Source organism: Budorcas taxicolor, chromosome 16, assembly GCF_023091745.1.
Source record: "Budorcas taxicolor isolate Tak-1 chromosome 16, Takin1.1, whole genome shotgun sequence".
In the NCBI taxonomy this organism is placed as follows: domain Eukaryota; kingdom Metazoa; phylum Chordata; class Mammalia; order Artiodactyla; family Bovidae; genus Budorcas; species Budorcas taxicolor.
Window position 1 is genome coordinate 21080126 of NC_068925.1, and position 27758 is coordinate 21107883.

The following is a 27758-nucleotide window of genomic DNA, read 5'->3' on the forward strand; positions in this document are numbered from 1 at the left end:
ACAAGAGATACCCAGCCTCAGTTTCCCCCAAACCTGTAAACATGCTCATTCCTTTACTGCTCTGCCTGCACAACTGTTAACACTGGGCAATGTGCACGTTCATATCAAAGAGAAGATGGGTAAAGTTCTTACATGCCCACTGAATATCCATCCTTTGCACACTGCCTTGCACATGAGGTAAGAAAGCATCTGAGAATAAATAAGTGAGGGAAGGAGGAGAAAGGAAAGGTGGGACACTTAGTTCAAATTCCAGCTCTGTCCTTTTTGAGCTGTGTGAACTTGAACTGATCACTGTACTTTCACTACTCTCAGTTCGCTAAAGTACAAAAGAGGAATAATCATATCTGCTTTGTAACACCGTAAGCATTACATGAAATATACATACTAAAATCATAGAGTTCTGCTCTCCCTTCGGAGAAGAAAGGGAAGAGACACTGTAAGAGTCCATGAATTCTGAACTACTTTCACTCAGAGACCTAACTCTGGGATTCGGGAACAGTATAAAAACAACCTTCCACAGATTTATGCAAGCCTGGGAGAATGAATACACCATTCACCCAGAGAACTGGAAAGAGGATTTTGTCTTGCCAACAACTCCTGTGTACATAGCTTTATTTTACAGATACCAGGAGGAGAGGAAGAGTGCAATAATTCAAGTCATTTATTAAAGCATCAAATCGTCTATGAAGTGAATTTCTAAGATGCCAACCACCACTTCTCCTGAACATTTCCTGTCACTTCCCTGGAGCTCGTAAAATGCCATCACTGGATGTAATCTGATTATAATTGAGGGCAAAACATTTGCAAAGCTCTTCAAAATCTCACCCAGCCTTATCTCTGGCCAGTCTCAGGCCAATTCCTACTCCTATCTCAAACCCACCCCCTTGTCTACCACCTAGGCTGAGTCCCTCCCAGTTCCTAGAAAGCAGCATTGTCTTTCCTGCTGGTTCCAGATGTGCTTCTTGTATCATTTTTTCAACAAAGCTCTCCCAAGGGCCCACGAGACTGGCGTCCAGCAGTCCTTATGGTGTGAATAGCTCATCTCCCACTTATCTTTAAGCGAACGTTTCTCTCAATATTCAATACACTTTATTACAAGTATCTAGTGAATTGTCCACCTCCTGTCCCAACCATACAACTGTCCATTCCTTGAGGGCAGAGACTTATTCCTCTGGGTCCCCAGTGGAACATTTTATTATCTATCAACTTGATTTTTCCTGATGCTATCTCTCATTCCTTCATGCTGCTGCTTAGCTCCAAATTATTCATAAAAATATACCAAGTACAGTTAATTAGACAGAATACAACTGGTAACAACCCACCAGTAATATATCATTTAGCATAAAGCAACACAGATTTCTAGGCTATTAGATTTTGTACAAATCCTAAAGTCCAGTGGGTTCAGGCTCTTGGTTTTATGTAGACCAGAGAAAGGTAAATGTGTACTGACTTGTTTATGATCACTCAACCCTCTTTACAAAGATAGTGAAAGTCGCTCAGTCGTGTCTGACCCTTTGTGAGCCATGAACTACACAGTTCGTAGAATTTTCCAGGCCAGAATACTGGAGTGGGTAGCCTTTCCCTTCTCCAGGGGATCTTCCCAATCCAGGGATCGAACCCAGGTCTCCCAAACTGCAGAAGGATTCTTTACCAGTTGAGCCACCAGGGAAGCCCAAGAATACTAGAGTGAGTAGCCTATCCCTTCTCCAGAGGATCTTCCCAACCCAGGAATCGAACCAGGGTCTCCTGCACTGCAGGCAGATTCTTTACCAGCTGAGCTACCAGGGAAAGGGCTAGTTAATTGCAGTTAATTTGCAAACCTCAAATTCCTGATATCCAGTCCAATGTTCTTTCAATGCACCTATTAAAACTCACATACAAACAAATGGTAAGAGTGCTGAGAACTCTTCCATGTTCTTTATGTTACATCTATGAACCCCCATTTCACAGATGAGAGAATTAAGACAGAGAGAAGGGCTAACAAGGCTAGAAACACATAGCTACCAAGGGCCAGAGCCACAATTAAAACTCAGGCACTCTGGATCCAACATCTCTCCTCTTCACTGTGATGCAATGTTGCCTGACTTTAATCCTTAAAGACATGAATTGAGTGTCATAATTGAGTATTGCTTAGAACAGAAATGAAAAACAAAATTCTTATCTTCGAAGAGACTGTTTTGTGTGTTGTTGCTATTGTTGCTGGTGGGAAAGGAAATTTTGATGCCTACTGGGAGCAGCAGGATAGGGTGGATCTTGGCATCATCTTGCTATTGTCAGACTTGTGGTGCGTGGGCAGCTGTGGAGAGGATACGGTTGCTTTTGGGGAATGGAATCTCTCAACACCTCAGAAAGAAATCCCTCAACTCGTCTCTGTACCACTATGGTTTGTGACCAGTTTAAGTCCACGGAAACCAAACAAACCATGTCACCAAAGCAACAGGTGTCAGATTGCAAACACACATTTTCAAGATCCCCAAATCATGGGGATTGCTTATGATAGGAAAGAAACTATTCTCCATAATCAGCAGGGTGTGCTCTGAAATGCATCTAAAGGGGAATAACAGTATATAATCAAAAAGACTGACTGATGAAAAGGATGGGGAATACAAATATCTCTCATCAAAGGTATGCAGAAATTTAATGTTTTTAGCTTTGATATGACATCTTCTTGGAAAGGGCAACTGTTCTTTTGCAGTGTAGAGAATATCCCCTATGTGACGGTGCCTATTGCATCTCTGTCTTTATGCTCCTATGGTATGGGGATCGTGTCACAGAGTCTTTGTAAAAGAGCTCAAAAATGACCAATGCCACCAGAAAGGTGTTAGATCTGAGTTAAGCATAATTCCCCAAACTGGGGGCATTCAGTATCCAACCCCAACTTTTATGTGCTCTTTCTCCACCCACCTACAAATTTTAAACAACCTTGATATGAGTCTGCCTGTGTCTCCTTTAAAACATACAACTAAAAACAAACAAACAAAAAGCAAAACAACAGTTTGCTAACAAAATATTCTTGGGGAACGGAAGAAATGCTAATTAAGTCTAATGCATCCACTCTATTTGGATAGAGTTTCCATTGCAGCGGTGGTTACATAATGGTACAGAAAGTCCATCTGTCAAGTGTGGAGGCATCAGGACCATATCCTATGTGACAAAAACAAATGACTCATAGGAATTGGACTTCATACCAATCTCGAGATCTTCCTTCTACCTTAAACAAGTAAAAGCAAGCATGTGTGTGTTAGTCACGCAATAGTATCCAACTCTATGCCACCCCATAGACTGTATAGCCCGCCAGGCAAAACTACTGGAGTGGGTAGCCATTGCCTTCTCCAGGAGATCTTCCTCACCAGGAACTGAACCTGGGTCTCCTGCACTGCAGGCAAATTCTTTACCATTTGAGCCCCCAGGGTACTTCCCAAAGCAAGCATATCCCTTCCTAATACTGAACCTAAGGGCTTTGTTCTGAAATGCTATCAGTGTGCCCAGAACTCAAAAGAGACACTGGAATTAGATTCTTCCTCCCAGATCAAGTTCACATATTCAGCAAGTATATAACTATGTTTTCCAGAGCTGATATGGATTTGGGGTCATCCTGCTTGACACAAGTGATGGTAACGGATCTAAATTTAAACTGTAGAAGGTAGTGTAACAGTGATTCCAAGCTAAGACACTAGAGTCAAACGGATTCAAATTCCAATTCTATCAGTTCCTGTCTGAGTTGGGGAAAACGTTTAAATCTGAACTTACTGTCTTTGTAAATGAAGTGGTCATGGGACCCAGCAACAGATACCTTCAGGGACTGCTGTGAAAATCAAATGAGATCATGTATTTTGAATGGACCAAGCAGAAGACCTGACACAGAGTAAACCTCGATTATCAACCATCATAACAGTGTAATGATGCTCAGTAGAGGGACTAGGATGCAGGAAAAGGGCTAAGGGGGACTTGAGAAGAACCCAGGTGCTGGTCCTTAGCACAGATGTGAGGAAATCCCATCACTTCATGGCAAATAGATGGGGAAACAATGGAAACGGTGACACAAGTTTATTTTCTTGGGCTTCAAAATCACTGCAGATGGTGACTGCAGCCATGAAATTAAAAGACAATTGCTCCCTGGAAGAAAAGCAATGACCAACCTAGACAGCATATTAAAAAGCAGAGACATTCCTTTGCCAACAAAGGTCCGTCTAGTCAAGGCTATGGTTTTTCCAGTAGTCATGTATGGATGTGAGAGTTGGATTATAAAGACAGCTGAGCACTGAAGAACTGATGCTTTTGAACTGTGGTATTGGATAAAACTCTTGAGAGTCCCTTGGACTGCAAGGAAATCAAACCAGTCCACCCTAAAGGAAATCAGTCCTGATCATCCATTGGAAGGACTGATGCTGAAGCTGAAGCTCCAATACTTTGGTCACCTGATGCGAAGAACTGGCTTATTAGAAAAGTCCCTGATGTTGGGAAAGATTGAAGGCCGGAGGAGAAGGGGACGACAGAGGATGAGATAGGTGGATGGCATCACTGACTCAATGGAGGTGAGTTTGAGCAAGCTCCAGGAGTTGGTGATGGATAGGGAAGCCTGGTGTGCTGCAGTCCACGGGTCACTGAGTTGAACATGACTGAGCAACTGAACTGAACTGAACTGAGGAGATGCTGGGCAGAGAATTCCTCCTGGTCGGTACTAGGAAACCAAAAGATAGGAGCATAGTAGGTCTGTTAAACCAACTGGCACATTAGGAGATGCATAAGGCAATGTCCAAAAGGAAGTAATGACTTATCATCCTAGGGGTCAGGGGTGTAGACAAGGCTGCCAGATGGATTTCAGTAAAACAGAGAAGCCGAGAGGAGAAGCAGGAGAGCTGGGACTGTGCAGTGTTTGAGCCTGAAGACACTCTTTTGGAATGAAAACCTGGGCAGTTAGACTGTCTGCTCGGACAGGGTCTGCAGCAAAGGGCTTGTCATTTCTTCCCTGGTAGCTCAGACAGTAAAGAATCTGCCTGTGATGAAGGAGACCCAGGTTGGATCCCTGAGTCGGGAAGATCCCCTGGAGAAGGAAATGGCAACTCACTCCAGTATTCTTGCCTGCAGAATTCTAGGGACAGAGGAGCCTAGTGGGCTATCATCCATGGGGTCACAAACAGTCAGACACGACTGACCGACTAACACACACACGCAGAGGAAGAGTACAGAGGAAAGCTGACAGGGGAGAGTCGGGGGCTTCCTGTTGGATGATGACACAGAGGAAGGACAGTCCCAAGCCTCTTTCAGGGAACACTCAATTCCCACTCCTTTAGAAAACAGCTGGGGTCTGCAAGCTTTTTCTTAATGGGTCAGACAGTAAAGAGCTCAGCTTTGCAGGTCCTTCAGAGTCTGGTGTGGCTCCTGTAGCAGACACAGACAACACAAGAATGGGCGTGGCTCTGTTCCCATAGACTTTCTTTAACAAAGTGCATTTGACCCCCAGGGCCTTGGTTTTGCTGATCTAGGGTCCAAAACGTATGGACAGAAGGCTGCAAGGATAAGAAATACTTTACAATCTGTTATCCATTATTTCTTTTTTTTGGGGGGGGGGAGCGGGGGCGGGGCTTAGGACCCTGTAAAGTAGCTTACAAGTTAAGTTCAAAGTAGTCTCTGTAAATTGATAATATCTGAGATTAATAGGTGGCAGGATGAGTTGGAGGGCTTTTGCTTTAAAGATTTACAAAATTTGATATTGTTATCCACCTAAAACATAGTCTGAGGACTCTGGAGACAGAGAGGGTATTCCAGACGCAAGGAAGCAGTGAAGATGCTCTGGACGCAAGAGAAAAAATGAAAAGGTGTATTCAAGGACAAAATCTTGGTCTGTATTTGTTCCTTTGAAGATTCTTGTGCTTGCCTCTGATCTTCCCTAAATGGAAACTATGATAATAGTATGCAATGAAAAAAAAATGAATGTCAGAATAGAGATTTAGGATATGCTTTCAGATTCACTCTAAAGCATTCAGAACTTAAGCTCTAAATTCTAAATTAATCCATATTTTCTTGTACTAAATTCTGTTCTCTGTAGGATTACTCAGGGATGCCCTTTAAAAAAAAAAAAAAGCACATAAAAATATGACTTTAAAAAATTTTTTCAAACCAAAATAAAACAAGAATTAATTCCAAAGAATATAACTGTTTCCTATAAACATACAGATGCATTCATATAATCACTTTTTAAAAAAATCCCTTCTGACTAGCACTCATCATAAGAAAAAAAAAAATGGATTCTGACCTGCCTTCTGTTGTGGTCACCAAGTTTAGTAAGTGCACAGTTATCCTTACATCAAGACAGGAGGAGAAATAAGCCTCTTTTCTCCTGAACTCAAGAAAGAAACAGTCTGGGAAGTGTTATCAGTGGTAAGTGTACATTTTTAGGATCCATCTAAGACCAGCAACTAGAAATCTAGTGGCAAAACGACTGTCAGCAGATAAAGTCCAGGGAACCGACACAGAAAACTGATGCGGTGGTACTGAAGACTTGGACTCTCAAACTTCATCTTTAGGGGATTTGGGAAAATGAATGATAAAAAATTAGATATTTTTAAGACTTACTTCTGACTGCCTTCTTTCACAAACTTTTAACATCTAATCATAACTGAAAATATTCTTAATTCCCCATTTTTATTGTATTTTAACAACTTAACAGAAAATTTTACCCATGAACTAAAATCTCTTAAGAAAAATTCAGTCTAGAATTATTCCATGCTTGAAAAGATTTTAAAATATACAAGGCAGATTAATAAGGGGGTTAACAGCTGGGGCTCTGAATTCAGATTGAGACCCCAGTGTGTTTGGATAATTCTTTCTCTGTGCCTGGTGGTAAACTTTATAGATGTTCCTCATCTATAAATAATATAGTGATATTATAATGGTAGTATCTACTCTAATGGAATGATGGAAGGATGAAACAAGATAATTAATGTAAAACACTTAGAATAATGTGTGGCAAATTTTAAGAATGAATATATTATTATTATGAAAAATTAACAAAATTTTCATATATTACTGGTATAAAGGCATTGCATACAATTTGAGAGGGTGAAGCCAGCTGTTTACATTGTCCACATACGTAATTGTTTATGGATAGGCTCTGGTAGCTAAAAGAGAAACTTCAAAAAAGAACTTTAAATTTGGGAAGCATCTGAAACACCTAAAAATGTTTAAACATTCACTTTACACTCATGAGGATGGTACTAAAAAAAAAAAGAAAAGAACAAGAGTTGTAGAGAATACAGAGAAATTAGAACACTTGCGCACTGTCGTGAGAGTGCAAAATGGTGCAGCACCTATGGAAAACACTATGGAGGCTCCCCAAAAAATTATAAATAGAGCTACCATATGATCGAGCTATCCTGCCTCTGGACATTTTACCTAAAAAACTGAAAGCAGGATCTCGAAGAGATATTTGTACAACCATGTTTATTACATCATTATGGGCAATAACCAAGAGGCAGAAATAACCTAAGGTCCACTGATGAATGAATGGAAGAAGAAAATGTGGTACATAAATAGAATAGAATATTATTCAGCTCCTAAACAACAACAGGACTTCCCTGGCAGTCCAGTGGTTAAGAATCCGCCTTCCAACGTAGGGGATGTGGGTTCAGTCCCTGGTCAGGGAACTAAGATCCCACATGTTGGGGTGGGAGTGGGGACGGGAGACTAAGCCTGCACCACAACTACTGGACCCATGTGCTCAGAGTCACAAGCCCACACGGAAGTGCAAGGAAACATCCCTCATGCCTCAGTGAATATCCTGCATGCTGCATAAGACCCGACTGAGTCAAATAAATAAATTTTTTAAAAAAATAAATAAAATTTAAAAAGGAAATCCTGATACACACTACAGCATGGATAATGCTGGAGGGTGGTATGCTAAGTGAAACAGACCAGTCACAAAAAGATAAATATTACATGATTCTACCTATAGGGGGTACTAAAGTAGTTAAACTCATAGAAACAGAAAGTAAAATGGTGATCACCAGGGGCTGGGGGGAGGGAAAATGGGGAGTTGCTACTTAACTGGTATAGAGTTTCATTTTTGCAAGATGAGATCATGTTGGCTATCTGTTGTACAACAATGTGCATACAGTTCACACTAGGGTAATGTATTCTTAAAAATGGTTAAGATGGAAAACTTTAAGTTTGATACTATGTTATGTACATCTTATGTTATGCTTTTTACCACAAAAAGATATAAATTAAAAATATATTGGAACATCATTTATTTTAAATAGAAACATATCTACTTTTGGTATACATCAGAATACTTCGCCAACATCCATTACCTGATTTTAATTTCATGTAAAATTCTGAAATGGTATAACAGGATACCAGTGACCAGGCTTTAAAACTGTTGAATCCTAAGAACTTCAAGCAACTTCAAAGAGAAAGCTAATTAATGCCCTGTGTATACTTTATCACTTCTAAGATGTTATCTAACTTTATCAAGTAATAGATCAGAAAAATGAACAATTGCCTTGGGCTTTACCAGTAAAGAAAAAAAAAATTCTGACCCATGCCACTGACCCTGTCATTCCTCACAACCTGCCTCACTGTTTCCAGAACCTGAATTCTCACAAGTAACAAATCATCAGATTCAAATCATACTGAGACACAGACTGCTGCAACTAAATACCAAAAAAGTGACGCACATTCACATCAATAGGAATTTCAGGCAACAGAACTCTCATCACACTTTTTTGTTGCTGTTTCCTTCCCTGCCCTAAGGATGAACATTTTAATGTAACCTAACTGGATTTTCCCTGATAGCTCAGACTGTAAAGAATCTGCCTGCAATGTGGAAGATCCAGGTTTGATCCCTGGGTCAGGAAGATTCCCCTGAAGAAGGGAATGGCTACTCCTATATTCTTGCCTGGGAAACCTCATGGACAGAGAAGCTTGGCATGGGGGGCCACAGTCTGTGAGGTCGCAAGGGGTCAGCCACGGCTGAGAGGCTAACACTAACTAGATTTAGACCTTCCCCAGGGGTTCAGTGGTAATCTGCCTGCTAACACCAACGACTCAGGTTCAAGCCCTGGGTTGGGAAGATCCTCTGGAGGAGGAAATGGCAACCCACTCCAGTATTCTTGCCTGGAGAATCCCATGGACAGAGGAGCCTGGCGGGCTATATAGTCCATGGAGTCGTAAGAGACTTGGACGTGACTTACCAACTAAACAACAACTGGATTTAGTCAGAACCAATTCTGAATTTACGGGAAAAAGGGTCTTATCGTGTAATTACTTTAACATATGTTAAAAACGTGCATTTTGGAAAGTATAAAGTACAATATACCATTCCTATTACTTGTCCTCAAGCATTTAATAGGATGCTCTATAGATGAGGGCCAGCTGTTCTGTGAAGGAAACAGCCCTATTTGTCAGGGTTTGGTTCTGAGTAAGGGAAAACCTGGAGGAAAGAATGAAAGCTATGTTAAGACAAGTATTGATATCTTTGCTTGGGAGTTTATCTTGTCATCAAAGAACAGCCTCTAGCCTCATCAAAACAGTCAGCAGATAATACTAGACTTGAGTGCAAATCCAGTGATCTGCAAAGTATCAGCCACACCCCATTACCTAAGGAGGCCCACCACAGATGCAAAAATCCACCTGGTTAACAAACAGGAAAGTAAGTGAGATTTTTAAAACAATTAAGTGGAACTGATCCATGAAATCCTTTAGACTTCATGTAAACAGCACAAACTTTCTTCTCACCAGTGACTTGTGTGGAGTGCTGGCAGAGGTAGTAAATTTGACTGTGTAGGCTGGGACAGGGCAGGATTGTTTTTTGTTGTTTAGTTGCTGGTATCCAACTCTTTGCCACCCCATGGATTGCAGCCTGCCAGGTTCCTCTGTCCATGGGATTTTTCAGCCTAGAGTACTGGAGCGGGTTGCTATTTCCTTCTCCAGGGGATCTTCCTGACCCAGGGATCAAACCCAGGTCTCCTGCATTAGCAGGTGAGTTCTTTACCACTGAGCCACCAAGGAAGCCCAGGGAAAGAGAATTACTCACCAACAAATTCCCTGGAAGAAATGGGAATGCATGTGGTTCCTCTCCCATAAGAAAGTCAGGGACAGGTGAAAATGGAAGGCACAGGTGGATCAGGACACTGGAACCACAGAGGGTACCAGGGTCACGCCAGCTCCACCCACATGCAGCACCAAGGAGCTCCTCTCCTTCCTGGCTGCTATTATTACTTCTGAGGACTCAAGCTCAGGTGAACCAGGGGAAATGGATTTTATTTTCTGAGTACAGAGCGTTTTATTCAAGAAAATAAAGTTTACAAAAATTCAAGAGAGAGAGAGCACAGCCTCTTAAATGCACATGTAAAGATAATCCAGAATAACATTCTTATTTTTCTGATTATATCATGTAGGCCATATCACAGTAGAATCAATGAAGAATATATTAATATTATAGATATATTAGGAAGTTAAAGTATGAAAACAGAAGTTTAAAAAGTTACTAACAAGTTTGTACTTTTATTTATCGTAACTGTTACACTTTTAAGATTAGTGATATTACTACTACAAAGTGTCTTTTTTAATGAATAAAAATAAACATAATGTAATTTACCAGAGGGTCATAAAATACATGCTGTAACTTCTCAACCACTGTGACATAACATAGACAGTAAAAGAGGGGTCATTCATTTTGCAGATATACTGCTTAGGAAAGTGAATTTTGTCAGCCTAAACTGACTAATTATCCAATCTCACTAATTTGACAGTGAACCACAGTTGGACTTTTTACCATGGCATTAAAAAGTTTCATTGCAAACTCCTTTTCTCCTTGAATGCCACCGGCACAAACTTAACGTGAGATGGGTTCTTATCTACCGTCACCCAACTGGAAAATACACCCTTTCAGGAGGTTAAAATAATATGTTGATTTTAAATGACTTCCAAAATACAGTAATGTAATGCAATGTGCTTAATAAACATGTAAATGACACCAGAGACGCTGGTGTTGCAAATGTGAGCTCCTAACATCTGAAGGACAAAAAAACAGTGAGGCTCATTACATTTTCTTCTGTTTTCCTTTCCTTGATCAAAGACCAACTATGCAATTTATTCTCTGAAAATAAACACTCTTATTCTATACAACCAAGATCCAACTTTCAGCTACTCTAAATGCTACTTTATTTTCATTTACATTGATTCCGTTTTCTGACTAGCTGGCTGATATATACATGTATATGTCATTGGGAGCAGTGAAAAGAGGCTGGAAAATTCTGATTCCTGGGGGAAAAAAATTCTGAAAACTGAAATAAAAGACTAAAAAGATCATGGTAGAGAACTTGATTTCAATTTAAATAAATAACATGCAAGCAAGTCCTCTGAAATGAAAATTTTGGTAATCAATATTGCCCATGAAATGAGGGTGTTTACCTAAACCATGGCCAGCTTTCAAATATAGCCTTAGGTCTGTTTTTGTGACTCCAAGCTCAGATTGGTTTTTATATTCTTAAACAGCTTAAAAAGTAAAACAAAGCAAAATCTGAATAAGTGACAGGGAAAGTGTACATGACCTAAGATATTTACTATCTGTTTTATTATCTGGTCCTTTATAGAAGAATTTTGTTGCCTTTAGCTCTTCAACAACCTCAGAAGTGATGACAATTTAGGCCAATTTCTAAAAGTCAGAACAACCCATGAAAAAAGAATCACCACTCACTTACCCTGGGAAGTGGGCCCACTAAGTCAAAACTGAGACAGAGTAAACTATAAATTGCGCTGTTTCCTAAAACATCTATTCACTTAACATTCTCTATCCATGGAGAAAGTCTCTGATACTGAATTTTACTATTAAAAACACTGAACCTAACAATTAAAATAACAGGAGAAAGATTACTTCTCATTCTTCTCATTGATAACCTGGCCACATTCATGCATTTCAAAAAATCAGACCACACTGGCATTAAAGGCAAGGAAAAGTGGGAAAAGGCAATTAAACATAACAAGGACAAGCTCTGAGTTAAAGCAAATTGAGGTTTAGAAAATATTTCTTTTGAAAATATTAGCTCCATATTTAACAGTGCAAACAAACTAATAATCACTGAGGTTCATCAGGATGGTTTAGATATTTCTATATTATTTTGGATTTTAATTTTAAAACATACTAGTTTTAAAGCTGCCATTTACAGACAGAGGAAATTCTTTTCTCTAAATGCTGTTTGAGTTAAACAGATAATCCCTGATTATTTTCCACGGGAAGGTTCATATGATATACAGACACTCAATTTGTAAGTTATTTCCTCCAGTGCTGCAAATATTCTATTCTAAGACTAGAATAGCACAGGAAGGCAAAGAAAATGCTACCTCCAGGAAAGAGCCTCTAGAACTAGGCAGCTTCAGGAAGGAGTCAGCAATTCAGGATGGAAAAGAATAGCATTTGCATAGGCTGTGCCCAGACACCTTTAGCAGATGCCTTGTAGGCAAATTCCTCCTCTTTAAAGCCCTGTGTTTAAGGTGGGATTTAAGGCTCTTATCAGTGTCACCTTTAGACTCTGACTAGGAGGGCCCCCACCTGAAGGCCCCAGGCTTTAGAAAGCATCAAGGTGGAAGCCCTTCCACAGCCAAGGAAGATAACCACTACCAGGCCCACTCCTTGTATACCTGTATACCTGCAGCTGCTGCTGCTAAGTCGCTTCAGTCGTGTCCGACTCTGTGCGACCCCATAGACGGCAGCCCACCAGGCTCCCCCGTCCCTGGGATTCTCCAGGCAAGAACACTGGAGTGGGGTGCCATTTCCTTCTCTAATGCATGAAAGTGAAAAGTGAAAGTGAAGTCGCTCAGTCATGTCCGACTCTAGCGACCCCATGGGCTGCAGTCTACCAGGCTCCTCTGTCCATGGGACTTTCCAGGCAAAAGTACTGGAGTGGGGTGCCATTGCCTTCTCCACCTGTATACCATGGGCTTCCCTCGTGGCTCAGAGGTTAAAGTGTCTGCCTCCAGTGTGGGAGACCTGGGTTCAATCCCTGGGTTGGGAAGATCCCCCGGAGAAGGACTGTATACCTGGGACTCCCTAATTCCTGGGATAAACCTCCACAAGGCCCATTCCAGGGCCTGCGTGAATCTCTCCCCTGGATCCCTCCTCTGGAAGGTGGCTTGGCCTGGACCTCACTCCTTGTGTGCACATTACACAGCCCATGCATGATCAAGGTGCAGCTGTTAGGAAGGGGTGGGTGGGCCTCGGACATGGGGGCAGGAGTATGCTGATATACCAGACAGGATGTGAGGCATGGGTGAAGGGAGAGAAACGGGCCTGCTGCAGGAAACGCCAGCTCTCATTCTACCGCTTCTTCCTGATACAAAACGCCTGAATCTAAGAATTAAAAATGCCACGATGGCCTCTCAGGCCATTATGAAGGCATATTTGCTCTGAGAACAGAACATATTTGACTTGGTGGTGGTGGTTTAGTTGTTTCAGTCCGTGTCTGACTCTTGTGATCTTGTGGACTATAGCCCCCCCGGCTCCTCTGTCCAAGGGATTTCCCAGGCAAGAATACTGGAGTTGGGTTGCCAGTGCCTTCTCCAGGGGATCTTCCTGACTCAGGGATGCAGGCAGTCTTCTGCACGGCAGGTGGATTCTTTACTGACTGAGCCACAAAGAAACCCCTTACCAGTTTATAATCTTGATTTATAAACATTCACACAGTATATGGGTGCCCACTGTACTCCCATCTCAGAGCCCATGGATATCTGCAGTGGACTTGGTTCTCACGATGGTCACTCCTATATCTGACGCAGCGAAGATATTCTGTTCTTTTTATTTACTAAATTTCATATTTAAAGCTTAACTGGAATATTTTAAGTTACAAGACTCAGGCTCCCTTTCTGATTTACCTAGTTTTCCATCCATAGGGGGAAAAAAAAAAAAGATCACCAAAAAACTATATAAAAACAATCCAATTTCCAGTCAGCCCACTAAAACGCCTCCTAGTCTAAAGCGGTGCTATTGTGAGGAATGGTTACAGGAAAAGAGGGTTTATTATCAGAATGAAAGGGTGGGGAGCTGTGAGCTGAGAAGGTTGCAGGTCCTTCTAGTTTACCATCAAAGACACCTCTTTGGCCTAGAGTATTTGCCTGCCCAGTGCTTTGGTATCGTAGTCACACTGTCAATATCAACCAAAGTCAATCATTTATTGAGCACTTACTGTGGGTCAGGCACTTTGACAGTCGCTCATTTAACCCTTACCACCTGTGAAAGGGAGGCACAGAGAAGTTGTGGCCTCTCAGCAGGTAAGTGGCTAAGACTTGAACCTGGTTTTACATGAATTCAAAACCCATTTGAAAAGGAATATCTTTAAAAAAAATTATCCCCACTTTTTAAATATAAAATTTCTTTTTAAAAGGGTGGATGTCATATTTCCAGCGTAAGAATAAATGGTTGAAAGTGGTTATATTAACCATATATCCGGAGAACGCAATGGCACCCCACTCCAGTACTTTTGCCTGGAAAATCCCATGGATGGAGGAGCCTGGTAGACTGCAGCCCATGGGGTCGCTAGAGTCGGACATGACTGAGCAACTTCACTTTCACTTTTCACTTTCATGCATTAGAGAAGGAAATGGCACCCCACTCCAGTGTTCTTGCCTGGAGAATCCCAGGGACGGGGGAGCCTGGTGGGCTGCCGTCTATGGGGTCGCACAGAGTTGGACACGACTGAAGTGACTTAGTAGTAGTAGAAATCATATACCTAGTAAACATAATATATAATATATGTAATATAATACATATTTTTATATAGAAATAAAAACTTCTGGGGGTTAGTGTTTTATAAATTAAATAATGGAATATATATATTGAGTTTTGTGGATGTAAAGATATTTTCCTTCTCTTACCCCCTTAACAAGAGTCCAGGGAAAACTCTTAATGATACCAAAAAAAAAAAAAAAAAAAAAACCCACACATACACAAAAATTTTCACTCATTTATGCATTGAGGCCAAAGGTAGAATTAGAAAATAATCAGAAAAATGATATCACACACAAAAATGAATATGCTTAGAAAATGACAATGCTGCCATTGTAATGCTGTGTGATAAAAGAACTATCAAAAGCCTCTAAAAAGTTTTTTATTCAGCAGAAAAGAAAAAAGATAAAACCAACTAAAACCTTCCAAAACTTTTGACTTTTACCTAAGTGCTGACCTAATTCAATAGTTTCCCAATGATAACTTGACCAGCCAATAAATAAAATATGCCTTTCTGGTGGAAAATATGCCTTTCTGTTTGACTTTCACTGAAATCTATGATTAATTGCCTCTCACAACCAGAATAACCACATTCAGCTTTGACAAGAACAAGTCTCATTACTTTTCTTAAGATGTGCTCCAGATATTTGTCCTTTTGGCTCTAAATTTAAGCATGTTGCTCAACTTTTAAAATATATTACATATTGGGTAGCCAATCTTAAATTATTATAACAAGAAATAAAAATTCTAAAGTGGCAATATGCCCTGTGCCTAAGGCTTTGAATATATACGTCCCTTAGGCAAATCAATGAGAGCGTGCTGAACCAGGAAGCCACGCTTACATAGTGCCTTGCCTGTATGGGTTGTGAGATCGCAGAAAGACTTGTTCTTAAGGGAAGTTGCATAATCATTTCTTATTCTCCAGGAGAGCTTCAAGGGAGGGAAAGGCAGAGACTACTATCTGTCAAGCAGAGTCTGGCTCCAATGCTGCCTGAAGACATGAGAATGGATGTTATGGTCCTTTCCACATCAGAATGAGCATCTGTGATGTTGCAACAGATTCGGGCCACTTTCAACATCTTCCCAGTTGCATCGCTATCACTCGTTGGCCTCAGAAAGGAGGGCCTGTTCCAATCTCCCTTACAATTACCACTCTAATTATTACATTACACTTTCACAATTTAATCCCTTTATTTGCCTCACTGCTTTTTTGGGGCTAAGTAAGCACCACGGCGTGACACCCGCTGATGTAGCTAGCAGGATAGCAGGGTAGCTGCAGTGCCTCCCAGCTGCCAGCTACAAGCACAGCCAGGTGGGCAAGTCCAGGGTCTAATCTGGACAGTGACATGTCTGTCTCCTGCTCAAAATCCTTGGAAGTTTCCAATATGGAGTATAACTGAGCACTAACACATCAATGCCAAGAACCACCCTGTGCTTCGCCCTGGGAAGCTTTTGGTAGCATTTCAGCATCTAAGGAAGCAGCAGCAACAGAATTCCAATTGCTCTATTCCAAGGATCTCTGGTAAGTAACCACTGCATGGCTATTAACAGCTCAGCAATAGAATTTCTTTCTTTGTTTTTAAACAACTGTCAGGAAATGTTTGCACAAAGTGGTCCTATCTTTAGGACAACATACTGGAAATACATACTGAAGACCAAGTTGTTTAATCCTGCCCCCTAACCAAAAATCTCTGATATTCCCTCAAGGTTAGAGACATTTATAGGAGGAATTGACCTCAATCCACAAACCTCTGGGAACCAAGCTTTCATAAAACATGGCTAAGCGGAAACTCAAACCAATACACTGCCAGGCCCACAGTAGATTCTGAGTCAATCTTTGTTGACCCTGAGTCAATAGTTAGACCCCGAGTTGTGTAAACGGAGTTAACAAAATCAGATTACTAACAGTTTAGATTTGAGATGCTCTGCAGCGTCTGTATTCTAATATTGTGGGGCAATGGCTGCTAAGAACCCCCAGATTTGAAGTGTTTTCCTTCTCAAGTGTTGCAATCTAGTAAGTAGGCTGAGATGGCATGAGTAGTGAAGAATCCACCTGCCAATACAGGAGAAATGAAAGAGGAGTGGGTCAGGAAGATCTCCTGCGGGAGGAAATGGCACCCAACTCCAGTATTCTTGCCAGGAGAACCCCCTGGACAGAGGAGCCAGTCAGGCTACAGTCCTTAGCGTTGCAAAGAGTCAGACATGACTGAGCGTCTGAGCACAGCACAAAGGTAGGCTGAAGGGCCTCCCTGGTGGCTCAGTGGTAAAGAACTTGCCTGCCAATGTAGGAGATGCAAGTTCTCTCCCTGGGTCAGGGAAATCCCCCGGGGAAGGAAACAGCAACCCGCACCAGTCTTCTTGCCTGGGAAATCCCACGGACAGAAGAGCCTGGCGAGCTATAGTCCATGGGGTCGCAAAAGAGTCAGACAATACTTACCAACTAAGCAACAACAGCAAGAAGGCTGAAGAACTATGTTCAAATGCCCCAAAGTGAGAGGAAGCTTTGCATACAGACCATCATTGTTTTTACTTACTCACTTTACAAGTGATTTTGCATTTCATTTTATCCAGAAGCATTCCTTGAGGTAGGTCTTAATGCCTTCAGTTCACAGATGAGAATAAAGGAAATAAAGAGCCAGTGGATGAAGGATTTTTCTAAGAAAATGCTAATAAAATATGGCAATGATGATCCATTAAATATGAAGATACAGCTAGGCAAATATTTAGGTAATTCATACGTACTCACACTAACTTGGCTTGTGTTCTTCAGTTAAATCTATGAAAGGTTATGAAAAGATGAGGCTGAAAGATCCGTTCTATTATATAAGCCACAATTTCTTGAACAACTGTGCACTTTAACTCTTTAACTGTGTGTTCATCAGCCATACTCAAGGAAACAATCACGTAATAGACAACACGAAAGCAAGTGGGAGATGGAACCACCTGTTCGACTAAGGACACTCCCTATAGTCTTCATTGCACCTGGGTGAGACTTGCCCTCACACATGCTCTTAAAAGAAAGGGTAGAAGACAACTCTGTGCCCATAAATGATTTCAGAATCACCTTTTGTGGGAACATTTAGAAGGATTAGAGTTTAACAAACATCATCTCTTTTGTGCTTTAAAAACCAGGAAGCATGTCACACAGTTATTAAACTGATTCCAGTTATGTCCGACAAGGGACCAGTAGATGACAAAGGAGACTTGCCAGCGTTAAATCAGCAGCAACATGGTAACAGAGCTGTGGTTTCCAAACTCTGAGCATCAGAATCACCTGGAGGGCTTGGCAAAGCACATATTGCTGGGTCCACCCCCCAGGGATGCTGACGGAGGTCATCTGGGATGTTCTAACAAATTCCCCAATGATGCTGATACTCCTGAATCAGCTCACACTTTGAGAAGCACTGGTAAAGAACCGCACAGTACAGTGCAGTGGTTCTTAACCTCAGTTTTACCTGAAGCAGTAACTAGGAAGCTTTCAAAATCCCCACTTGCCCTGGCTGCACCCAAAGCCAATTAATTCCGAATTTGGGGGTATGAGCCCAGATAGCAGTATTTTTTTACATCTCCAGGTGACTCCAGTGAGCCCGCAAAGTTGAGAACCACTGATACATGGGAAGACACACTTGTGTCCATAACTAATTAAGAAGATAACATTTGTGGTTTGGTTTTGTTTGGGACACACCACAAGGCCTGTGGGCTCTTGGTTTCCCCACCAGGGATTAACCTGGGCCCTCAGCAGTGAAAGCGCAAAGGCCTTAACCATTGGACCACCAGGGAATCCCCAAAGATACATCTTGTAAATCACTGAGCAGAATAGAATCACTGGTGTGCTAGAGGCACTCGATAAACAAAGATTCTTTCCTTCCTCCATTTTCTTGAAATTGTATCACAAAGAATATAGAAAGGTGAAATGCAATTTTCTGTAAGGATATATCTATCTATAGCTTTGAAAAGGAGCTGAGTTTTGTCTTTGTGGATTCCTAATTTAAAGGTCACATACAAATTTCAACCATAGTTTCTACATTTTTTTTGTGGGAAATAATACTGCTATTTATAAACCTGGCAATCTGTAAAGTTTTGGTATGTCATACACGTTGGAGGCATATTTTATAATTTGGTATAGTTTGGTAGTTTTTTATATAAACTCATTAAAAAAGGTAGGGAAAGTGTGTCTAAGCACAGGAAAAGAAGGAAGGCCATAGAAAATTAAATTTGTCTCCAGAGGTGATTCTCAAAGTGTAGTCCCTGGATCAACAACAGCAGCAGCATCTGAAAATCTGTTAGAAATATAAATTCTCACACTGCTACCCAAGGCAGAGCTAACGAATCAGAAGCTCTGAGAGTGGGTGATCTGCATTTTCACAAGACCTCCAGGTGAGTGTGATGCATACTCTAGTTTGAAAATCACTGGTCTGAAATATTTACTATTTTAGTTCTAAGAAGAACAGAAGAGGTAAAAACACAATTTATTCAGGGCATAGACAGGGCTTTCCTGGTGGCTCAGCAGTAAAGAATTTGCCTCCAAGGCAGGAGACAGCCTGCAATGCCTATGACATGGGTTCGATCCTGGGTCAGAAAGAACCTCTGGAGAAGGAAATGGCAATTCACTCCAGTATTCTTGCCCGGGGAAATCCCATGAACAGATGGGGTTGCCAGCACTGGACACAACTCTGCAACTAAACTACCACCACCACCATCCTGTACACATCAGTTCAGTTGCTATCTAGACCCCCACTGCTCTAATAATAGCTGTGCTCTTTTAAAAGTATCGCCAGGTGCAACCCTCACTCACCTTGAATCGTCCTCTTGAAGAATGCCTTGCAGGCTTCACAGGATGCTACCCCATAGTGGTACCCAGACGCGATGTCGCCACACACTAAACACAGTCTCTTGGGCATCGAGTTGAGCATGTATTCACACTTGGTCTGGGGATCTTCAACAATGGTGCTCGAGCAGTCATCATACAGTTTCCGGACAGGCCCGCTACCTCCTAGGATAGGAGCAGAAGGGTAGAGAGGTGGCGAGTCAAGTCCGTTCTGATGGCCATTCATGGTTGAACTGTAGCTCCCGCTGGCGTCCGAAGAGCCACCTGGGCTGTGGTGGTTGACGCTGTCCGTCAGGGAGGCCGGGCTGGAGGGTTCCGTCTTGATGAAGGACGAACAGCTGGAATCAATGTGTCGATCTTTGTTTGACATTCTGCAGAGAAGCCTGAGGTGGCGGGAGATACAAACAGAGGAGAAAAAGAAGGAGAGAGGGTCAAACACAGAGACCAAAAGAGGTAGAGACAAACAGGAGGTGAAAAAAACAAGAGGAAATGGAAGGGAAGATTGAAGGAAGGAAAAAAAAAAAGACAAGAATGCATATATTAAAGACTTGGCTCCTCTAGAGTGCAGCCTAAGAGCTGGGGACTACACATCACTCGCTAGTCAATACCTCTTGTTCTACAACAAGGTAATCAGCATAAGGGCGTGACAGGGTTACATCAAAGTGCCCAGACAGACCATAAACAAAAGCTCCAAGGGATCCATTTCCTTTCATTTTAATACCTTTCTCTTGGAGAAGCACTGTCAATATCTAAATCAACTCTCTAGATTCTAAATTTATCCACGGAAGAAGAGTAATTTGTAAGGTCTGTATCATTTCTAAAATTACATTTATCCTCACTCTACTTTTCTCTTCCATTTTCTGATGTTGCAATCATTGTACTACGAGCAGAACCCAACTTTTATTGTCAAGACCAAACAAATGATTCCTCAGCTCTGTAATTACTGTTTGTCAGCATGCTTCCATAAGCATAACCATGTCTTTTATTGATCTAAGACACATAGGGAATATATCCTCACTCACTTTGCCTCTTTATTTAAACTGCTCTATTTCCTAGACATTTAGCGATATAGGAAGATTTCAAGGATAAAATTCTCACCAATATTTAAGGATTATTTCCTCGAGCCCACAAAACAGGGAAATGATTACCGGCATCGATTAATAAACATGTACACGTGTTTACGAGTGTATGTGTTTGCGTGTGTGATCTACCACCGTCAACAACAAGAATCACTAAAAGCCATTTGAGCCTTCAGTCTACCTGTGAATCTATAATCTGATACTCTATACTTAGGAAAGTAAGGATGTATCAGATTTTGTCCTGAAAAAGTAAGACTTGTGGTGGTCTCTTTTTCTCCCCTTCCTTTGCTCTTTTAACATCATACCTCCTAAAAGGAAATATGATGAAGCAGCTAATCTGATGAACTCTCTCTTATTTAGAAGAAACAGTCCATCCCTCTTACTTTGTCGGACCCATAAGTGATTAAATTTCTAAAGAGGTAATTAGATGAAAAGACGTAATTGGTCCTATTTTCTTTCCGGTTAGCCACAGTGCAAAACCCCTTTTAGCAGTCTCTAAGAACCTTCTGAGAGCCCACTAGAGGAAGAAGAGGTGACAGCTGAGAAAGAGACTAAGATAATTGCTTCCCAGTGGAAAGTTGATTTATGGGAATCCCACAGGGTAATGGTCATTCACTGGAATTTGGGGGAGTATGTCACAGGATAACCGAAAGGATGCAATTACCTCTTTCCCTGTAAATCTAATGATATTTTATCACTGTACAAATTTCATGCTCTCCTCTGGGCACCCCGCTCCCCAAATTCCTCCGCTGTTCTGTTAGTTTCAAACGAAGAAAAATACGGTTCTTTCCTATCAGGGAACATTCACTGAACAGTTCCAAGAAGGGGGTCTCAAGTGCCTCTACAACCAGAATGTGCCTCCTCACCTAGTAGATTTCCCATTGGAAGTTCTGCACTGCTTTCTCAAGGAAAGCAAGCTCAGGAGGTGAAGAAAACAAACAGGAAGGAGAAATCCACAAAAATACCTTCTTGCTTTCGCCCACCCACTCATGTTGTCCTTTCCTGGAGAAGGAACGAAAGGAAAAATATCCCCCTTGCCAGCCTGAACCAGGCTTCTGCTCCCTCCCACCTCGGCTGCCTCATCCCCGTCACTGTTAATGAGCGCTGTAATTAATAGATCGCTCTCCTTGTCTCCAGGCTTGCACCCTGGGCTAAGCACTTTTCCTCAAGTCAACGTTTGAAAGAAAGCGGGTCGGCACTGACTTACAGCAGCCCTGCGAATTCCTTTTAATTTAAAGCACTTACCCCACCACTTCACTTATTACCTTATAATTACTGGACTGCTCGCACATACATTATGATCTTAGACTAGAGTTAGAAGTTATTAGGGTACTAAAACACGGTTGCTCCCCTTTCCTCTCTCCCGCACTGATTTTCTCATAGCGACGACAATTAACTCTTTCGCCATCTGCCTGTGAGGCACCATTTTTTCATCTTTTTTTTTTTCCCCTTTCTTCCTGAGGACAGTTGCTTTGAACCGCTTAATCATAAAACAGATTACGCTTTCTCCAGGTCCTCTTCTCTCTTTTTTTGATTGTTCAATTTTATACCAATTTCCTTTCCTTTGAGCTTTTTTCTCACGGACTTCTAAAATGAGCAGAACTCTTCACTGAGGAACAAGGGCAGGAATCACCCTCCTATTCATGGAAGTGATATTTGCCAAGTCACCAAATGTTTATGGGTCAAATGCATGTTGTTAATAAGGTCTTTGAAAAATTGGGTATCTCCAGCCAGCCGTTTCCTGGAAAATCTCAGTCCCTAACTTCGCAATTATCTGGATGGAATCAAGAAAATTCACAAAGTTCACGCAGTCAGGGAAGCCTTGGGACAGGTGCAATCTCTCTTCCTACACAAGTCTGGCCACCGCAGCTGTAAATGAAAGTGAACAAGCTGGATTTGTGCTGTAGGTTTTACAGGTTTCTTCTCAGACGTGAAGCGCTTCCTTCATGAACACTTTCTGCTCAGTGGAAATAATAATAGAGCTGCCATTTATCAAGTGCTTCCTAGGCAACAGGCACTGACCTGAGTACTTTACAAATATTTTCTCATTTAATCCCCAAGACGGTCTTGTGAGGGAGGTATGCCTCTTTAGGACACAGACCCTCAGACATTATACAATTTCCTGAAAGTCATACAGTTTGGAAGTGGAAAAACCGAGATTTGAACTCAGGGCTGACTCCAAAGTCCAGTGCAGAAATGTCTTCAAGCCAACAGAGAGTCTTGCAATGTGTTTGCTGACTTTTTAAAAAATAGCCAAGCAAGGAGAGGTAGAGATGGCACACACAGAGGGTCTAAGACATTCACGCTCACCCATGAGTGCAAAGGTGGCTGAAGGAGCCACCACCGCCCTGGCGACAGGGCTGCCCTGTTGAGTCACCCTCCCCAGAATTTGGAGTGACACCAAAACCGAAGCAGAAAGAACACAGTTGTCTCCTAATTACTACTTAGCTCATTACACCGAACATTTCCTAGACACCATTACATTATACCCTAAAACTACAGTGGGTCTTAATTCTCTCCCTCTCTGTCTCTGAAATTCTACAGCTCTATTATTCAAGCCTGAAATATTCACAACTATCTATAAATTCAATTGTCAGCTGGTGGGTTTTATTCTAGACTTCACTTCAATCTAAAATTAGAGGCACTAAAATTCACATTAACTCTAAGAGGAATGTAGTGAATAAGACTTTATTTCAAAAGAACACCTTTTTGTCAGAAAGAACCATTTTCAAGATGATGGCTTTATCTGGAGCCAAAGAGAATAAGCCCGATTCCACATTGTGCTGTTAACGCAGAAATTTTAGGTCACATTGGATTAATAAAAATCTAAATTTAGTTAAGAATTATGAATAGAAATAACATGTGTTGGAAAATGTGGGAAATATTTATTTTAAAGCCTACGTAGAGTTGCTTTTATTATTTCAAGGGAAGTGAAGGGAGGCACAAGGGAAAAAGAGAAGTAACTTTCTCAAAATCTTTTCTGAGTGTACACCCTGAGAATAAACGAGAGAGAAATAACCATGTCAAGAATAACATTTAGTTTCCGTATAAGACACAAAATTTGAGGCTGTAACAGCCTTCTAGAAGCCAGGGACATTTTAGTGCCTTAGGAAGCATTTTCAACACAGTCTGAGATACAGTCTTCAGTATTCTATGTAAATCCCAGATATGTTCTATCATATACTCTGTATTGTTTTTGTTTAGCTGTTAAGTCGTGCCTGACTCTTCTGCGGTCCCATGGGCTGTAGCCCGCCAGGCTCCTCTGTCCATGGGATTTCCCAGGCCAGGGACTGAAATCAAGTCTCCTGCACTGGCAGGCAGATTCTTTACCCGAGCCACCAGGAAAGCCCTTGTATTCTATATATGTTCTACTATATAATATATATATTTATATATAAAGTCTGATGATCATGCTTCTACATAGGAACTTCTTTTTAACTTTTTATTTTATATTAGAGTATCGCCAATTAACAATGTTGTGATAGTTTCGGATGGACAGCAAAGGGACTCAGCCATACATACATATATATATATATCCATTCTCTTCCAACTGTCCCTCCTATCTAGGCCTCGACACAACACTGAGCAGAGTTCCTTGTATTATATAGGAGGTCCTTGTTGATTATCCGTTTTAGATGAGTGTACCTGTCTGTCCCAAACTCCCTAACTATCTCTCCCCACCATCCTTCCCCCCTGGCAACTGTAAGTTCTCTAGGTCAGTGCTTCTGTTTTCTGTTTTGTAAATAACATAGGAACTTTGCGCCCCGCCTTGCCTAAGGGGCAGCAAGAGTAAAATTTATCTTTGTTGTTAGATACTAGTCATCAAGCAAATAAAGCTTCCTGGTTGCTGGCCTATATAAACATGTAATTTTAGAAAGTTAATTAGTTGTTCCCCGGTGGCTCAGAGGTTAAAGCGTCTGCCTGGAATGAGGGAGACCGGGGTTCGATCCCTGGGTCAGGAAGATCCCCTGGAGAAGGAAATGGCAACCCACTCCAGTACTCTTGCCTGGAGAATCCCATGGAGGGAGGAGCCTGGTAGGCTACTATACTAGTCCATGGGGTCACAAAGAGTCGGACACCACTGAGCGGCTTCACTTTCACTTTCATAGGTGTGCATGTAAAAGGAGAAAGTAAGTAAAATAAAAAAATAAGGATCAGTTAAAGTTGCTGTTGCAGGGGAAAACCAGATAATCTGTAATTAATATCCCAAATATAATTATCAAGCTTGATTTGAGAGATGGTACTAGATCCAGGTAAATATGTGATTGTGAGTGAACTGCCGTGACTTTGTGGGCAATGTATAAGCATCCAGCGTGGTCTGGATTTCCCAGAAGGGACTTAAGCCTATGTTCCCTAGGCTTATATATAATTATATATTATTAACCCTTTCACCAAAATAGAAGTTCTTAACAAGTAGCTGCCTTTCACCTTTTGAATTTTATACCAAACTCGAGTTCTTTGCTATTTTATTTTCCTCCTCAAATACGGTGCATCAATGCAACACGCGTGTAAAGGTCTTCTTTGACTTTCCTGATTGTAAAACAAAGGCAAGATTTTCTTTTCAACTTTTATCATACCTATTTCAGTGACAGACACCTTAATAGCTAAATAGGTGACAACCATTTTATTTTCTTCCTTGTCATCCTTGCTGCTGCTACTGCTGCTAAGTCGCTTCAGTCGTGTCCAACTCTGTGCGACCCCATAGATGGCAGCCCACCAGCCTCCCCCGTCCCTGGGATTCTCCAGGCAAGAACACTGGAGTGGGTTGCCATTTCCTACTCCAATGCATGAAAGTGAAAAGTGAAAGTGAAGTCGCTCAGTCGTGTCTGACTCTTAGTGACCCCATGGACTGCAGCCCACCAGGATCCTCCATCCATGGGATTTTCCAGGCAAGAGTACTGGAGTGGGGCGCCAAAATACCCATCATCATTATAGATTCCAAACATTTTATCAATATATCTCCCAAATTTTTATGCATTAACAATGAAGCCAGCAAACCTGCAAGTTTACAAATAAGAAGAAAACAACAGAAAACAGAACCTGTGACTTTCCTGGTGGTTCAGTGGCTAACGAATCCACTTTCAATGAATGGGTTTCAATGCAGGGGGCATGGGTTCAACCCTGACTGGGGACCTAAGAACCTACCTGCTGTGTGGGGTGGCCAAAAAACATCCTTAATTCTCTCACTGAGTCCAGAGAATTTCAGGGCTGAAAAGCAGGGTGCTCAAGTCCTATCACTCATCACTTACCTATTTAAAATGGGAACAAATCTCTAAGAACTGATCAATTTTCTACCAGCTGAAATCACCCGATTGAATATTTCAGTATTTTTCTTTCAAAAAATAAGAAGCTTTTGTTAGCCTATAGGTTTGGGGTTTTTCTTTTATGCTTTCAGAAGAAAACCTCCAAGACTAAGGCTGCAGACCCCAGAGGCCCAGGCTTCAAAGCTGTAACCCCAGCAGCTCCCATGGCAGAGTCTGAGTTACAACTTCAAGCACACCACTTTACAATGAGCTTTTTTTTTCCCCCTCCCTGCTTCAATTAATTGCACTCTCGTAAAGTGGCAAAATGTGATTCACTTAGTAACAAAATGGGCACCAGCTGCTATTGTCAGAGAATGATGATGCTGAAGAAAGAGAAAGCAACGGAATGAAGTGTCATGTCAGAAATCAACGGTGCAACGTGTGATTTGAGAAAACATGACTACTTTACAGAGACAGGGTGTCATTATGGCATCACAGTAATACGCTGCTTTGACAACTGCTGGGTCTAACATATCATCATTGCATTAAGGTACACTGGCTTAGTTGGGGAAAGAAGACAGAGGATTTTTTCTTTTAATAAGAAATATCTGCAGGTCTGCCTGGTTAACCCAATAGAAAGAGATCATTAATTGTAAAGAAAGAACTGTACATCATGATTCACACGCTCAGAAAGATTAAAACACGTGCGCATGTAAGCACGCGCACACACACACAGTTATCATTTTAGGGCTTCTTTAATAAATGCTGAGGTCCATCTAACGCAAGAAACGTCTGCCTAAAAGAACCACAAGGATGTAGTGGCCGGTTCTTGATTGTTTGAACAAGTAACTTGTGCATTTAGTCTAAAAGATTCTGTGCAAGTAATACTAGTATGAAAAGGCCAAGGTAAAAACCTTTACGAGTTCCAGAACAGCAACGTCACGTCACTCTCCAACTGTTCTATTTTGATTTCACCCCAGTGCTATTTTATTTTTCTCCTATTCAGTTGGTCACTGAAATTAAATTTTACAATGGTTAAATAAATAAAAGACTCTTTGCAATTTACTCTGGTCAAGAACAACAGTAACCAAACAGCTCCTCACAAAGCTGGTGCTTGAGTCACTGACAGATGTAGCTAAGCTGTATGAGAACCAGAGGCTAGCTCCTTCAAATGACAAATCAGAGCATCTATCTAAGCCGAACCCTTTGCCAATCCTATCAAAGGCTTTACCAAGCAAAGAAATTTAGGACAAAAAAAGAGACCTGCAACTCATTTCTGGTGAGTTGTTGAAAGGAACACACCCAAAAATGTAACTTTGTGTGTGTGTGTGTGTGTGGGTATTCAATCGCTCAGTCAAGTCCGACTCTTTGAAACCCCTTGGACTGCAGCCCACCAGGCTCCTCTGCCCATGGAATTTCTCAGGCAAGAATACTGGAGTGGGTTGCCATTGCCTCCTCCAGGGGATCTTCCTGACCCAGGGATTGGACCCACATCTCCTGAATCGCCTACACTGCAGGTGAATTCTTTACTGCTGAGCCATCTGGGAAGCCCTTATATAATTTCATACCTAGGGCTGAACCATGACCAGGAAGGACTTTGTTGAAACTCTATCTGCTTTGAGGACTTCAGAGTTCAGCGATCTTTTCTTACTCAATTTTCCTCTGAAGCTAGGTCTGTCAACTATGCTGGTATAGTCACTGAAATGCCAGGTCCTAGGACTCCCTCCATCCCAGACAAACCAGGATGGTTGGCCATCCAATTGGACGCAGAGAAACACCTATAAAACCCTGTGCCACTCCTTCTGCGGTTGTACCCAAAACAAAAGAAGAGAAACGGATTATATTCCTTTTCGGTAAAGAGAAATGCAGTAATAATACTAAGGGTG

At 41.5% G+C, this 27758-nt stretch overlaps 1 protein-coding gene across 1 annotated transcript in view; it reads right to left on the reverse strand.

Annotated features, from left to right (window-relative positions):
- The window catches only part of ESRRG (estrogen related receptor gamma), a 242584-nt gene that overhangs the window by 174823 nt on the left and 40003 nt on the right, over nucleotides 1-27758 (reverse strand). The window contains exon 2 of the mRNA XM_052653923.1: nucleotides 19518-19933. Coding sequence (XP_052509883.1) covers nucleotides 19518-19933 — 416 coding nt within the window. The remainder of the gene's footprint in view (nucleotides 1-19517; nucleotides 19934-27758) is intronic.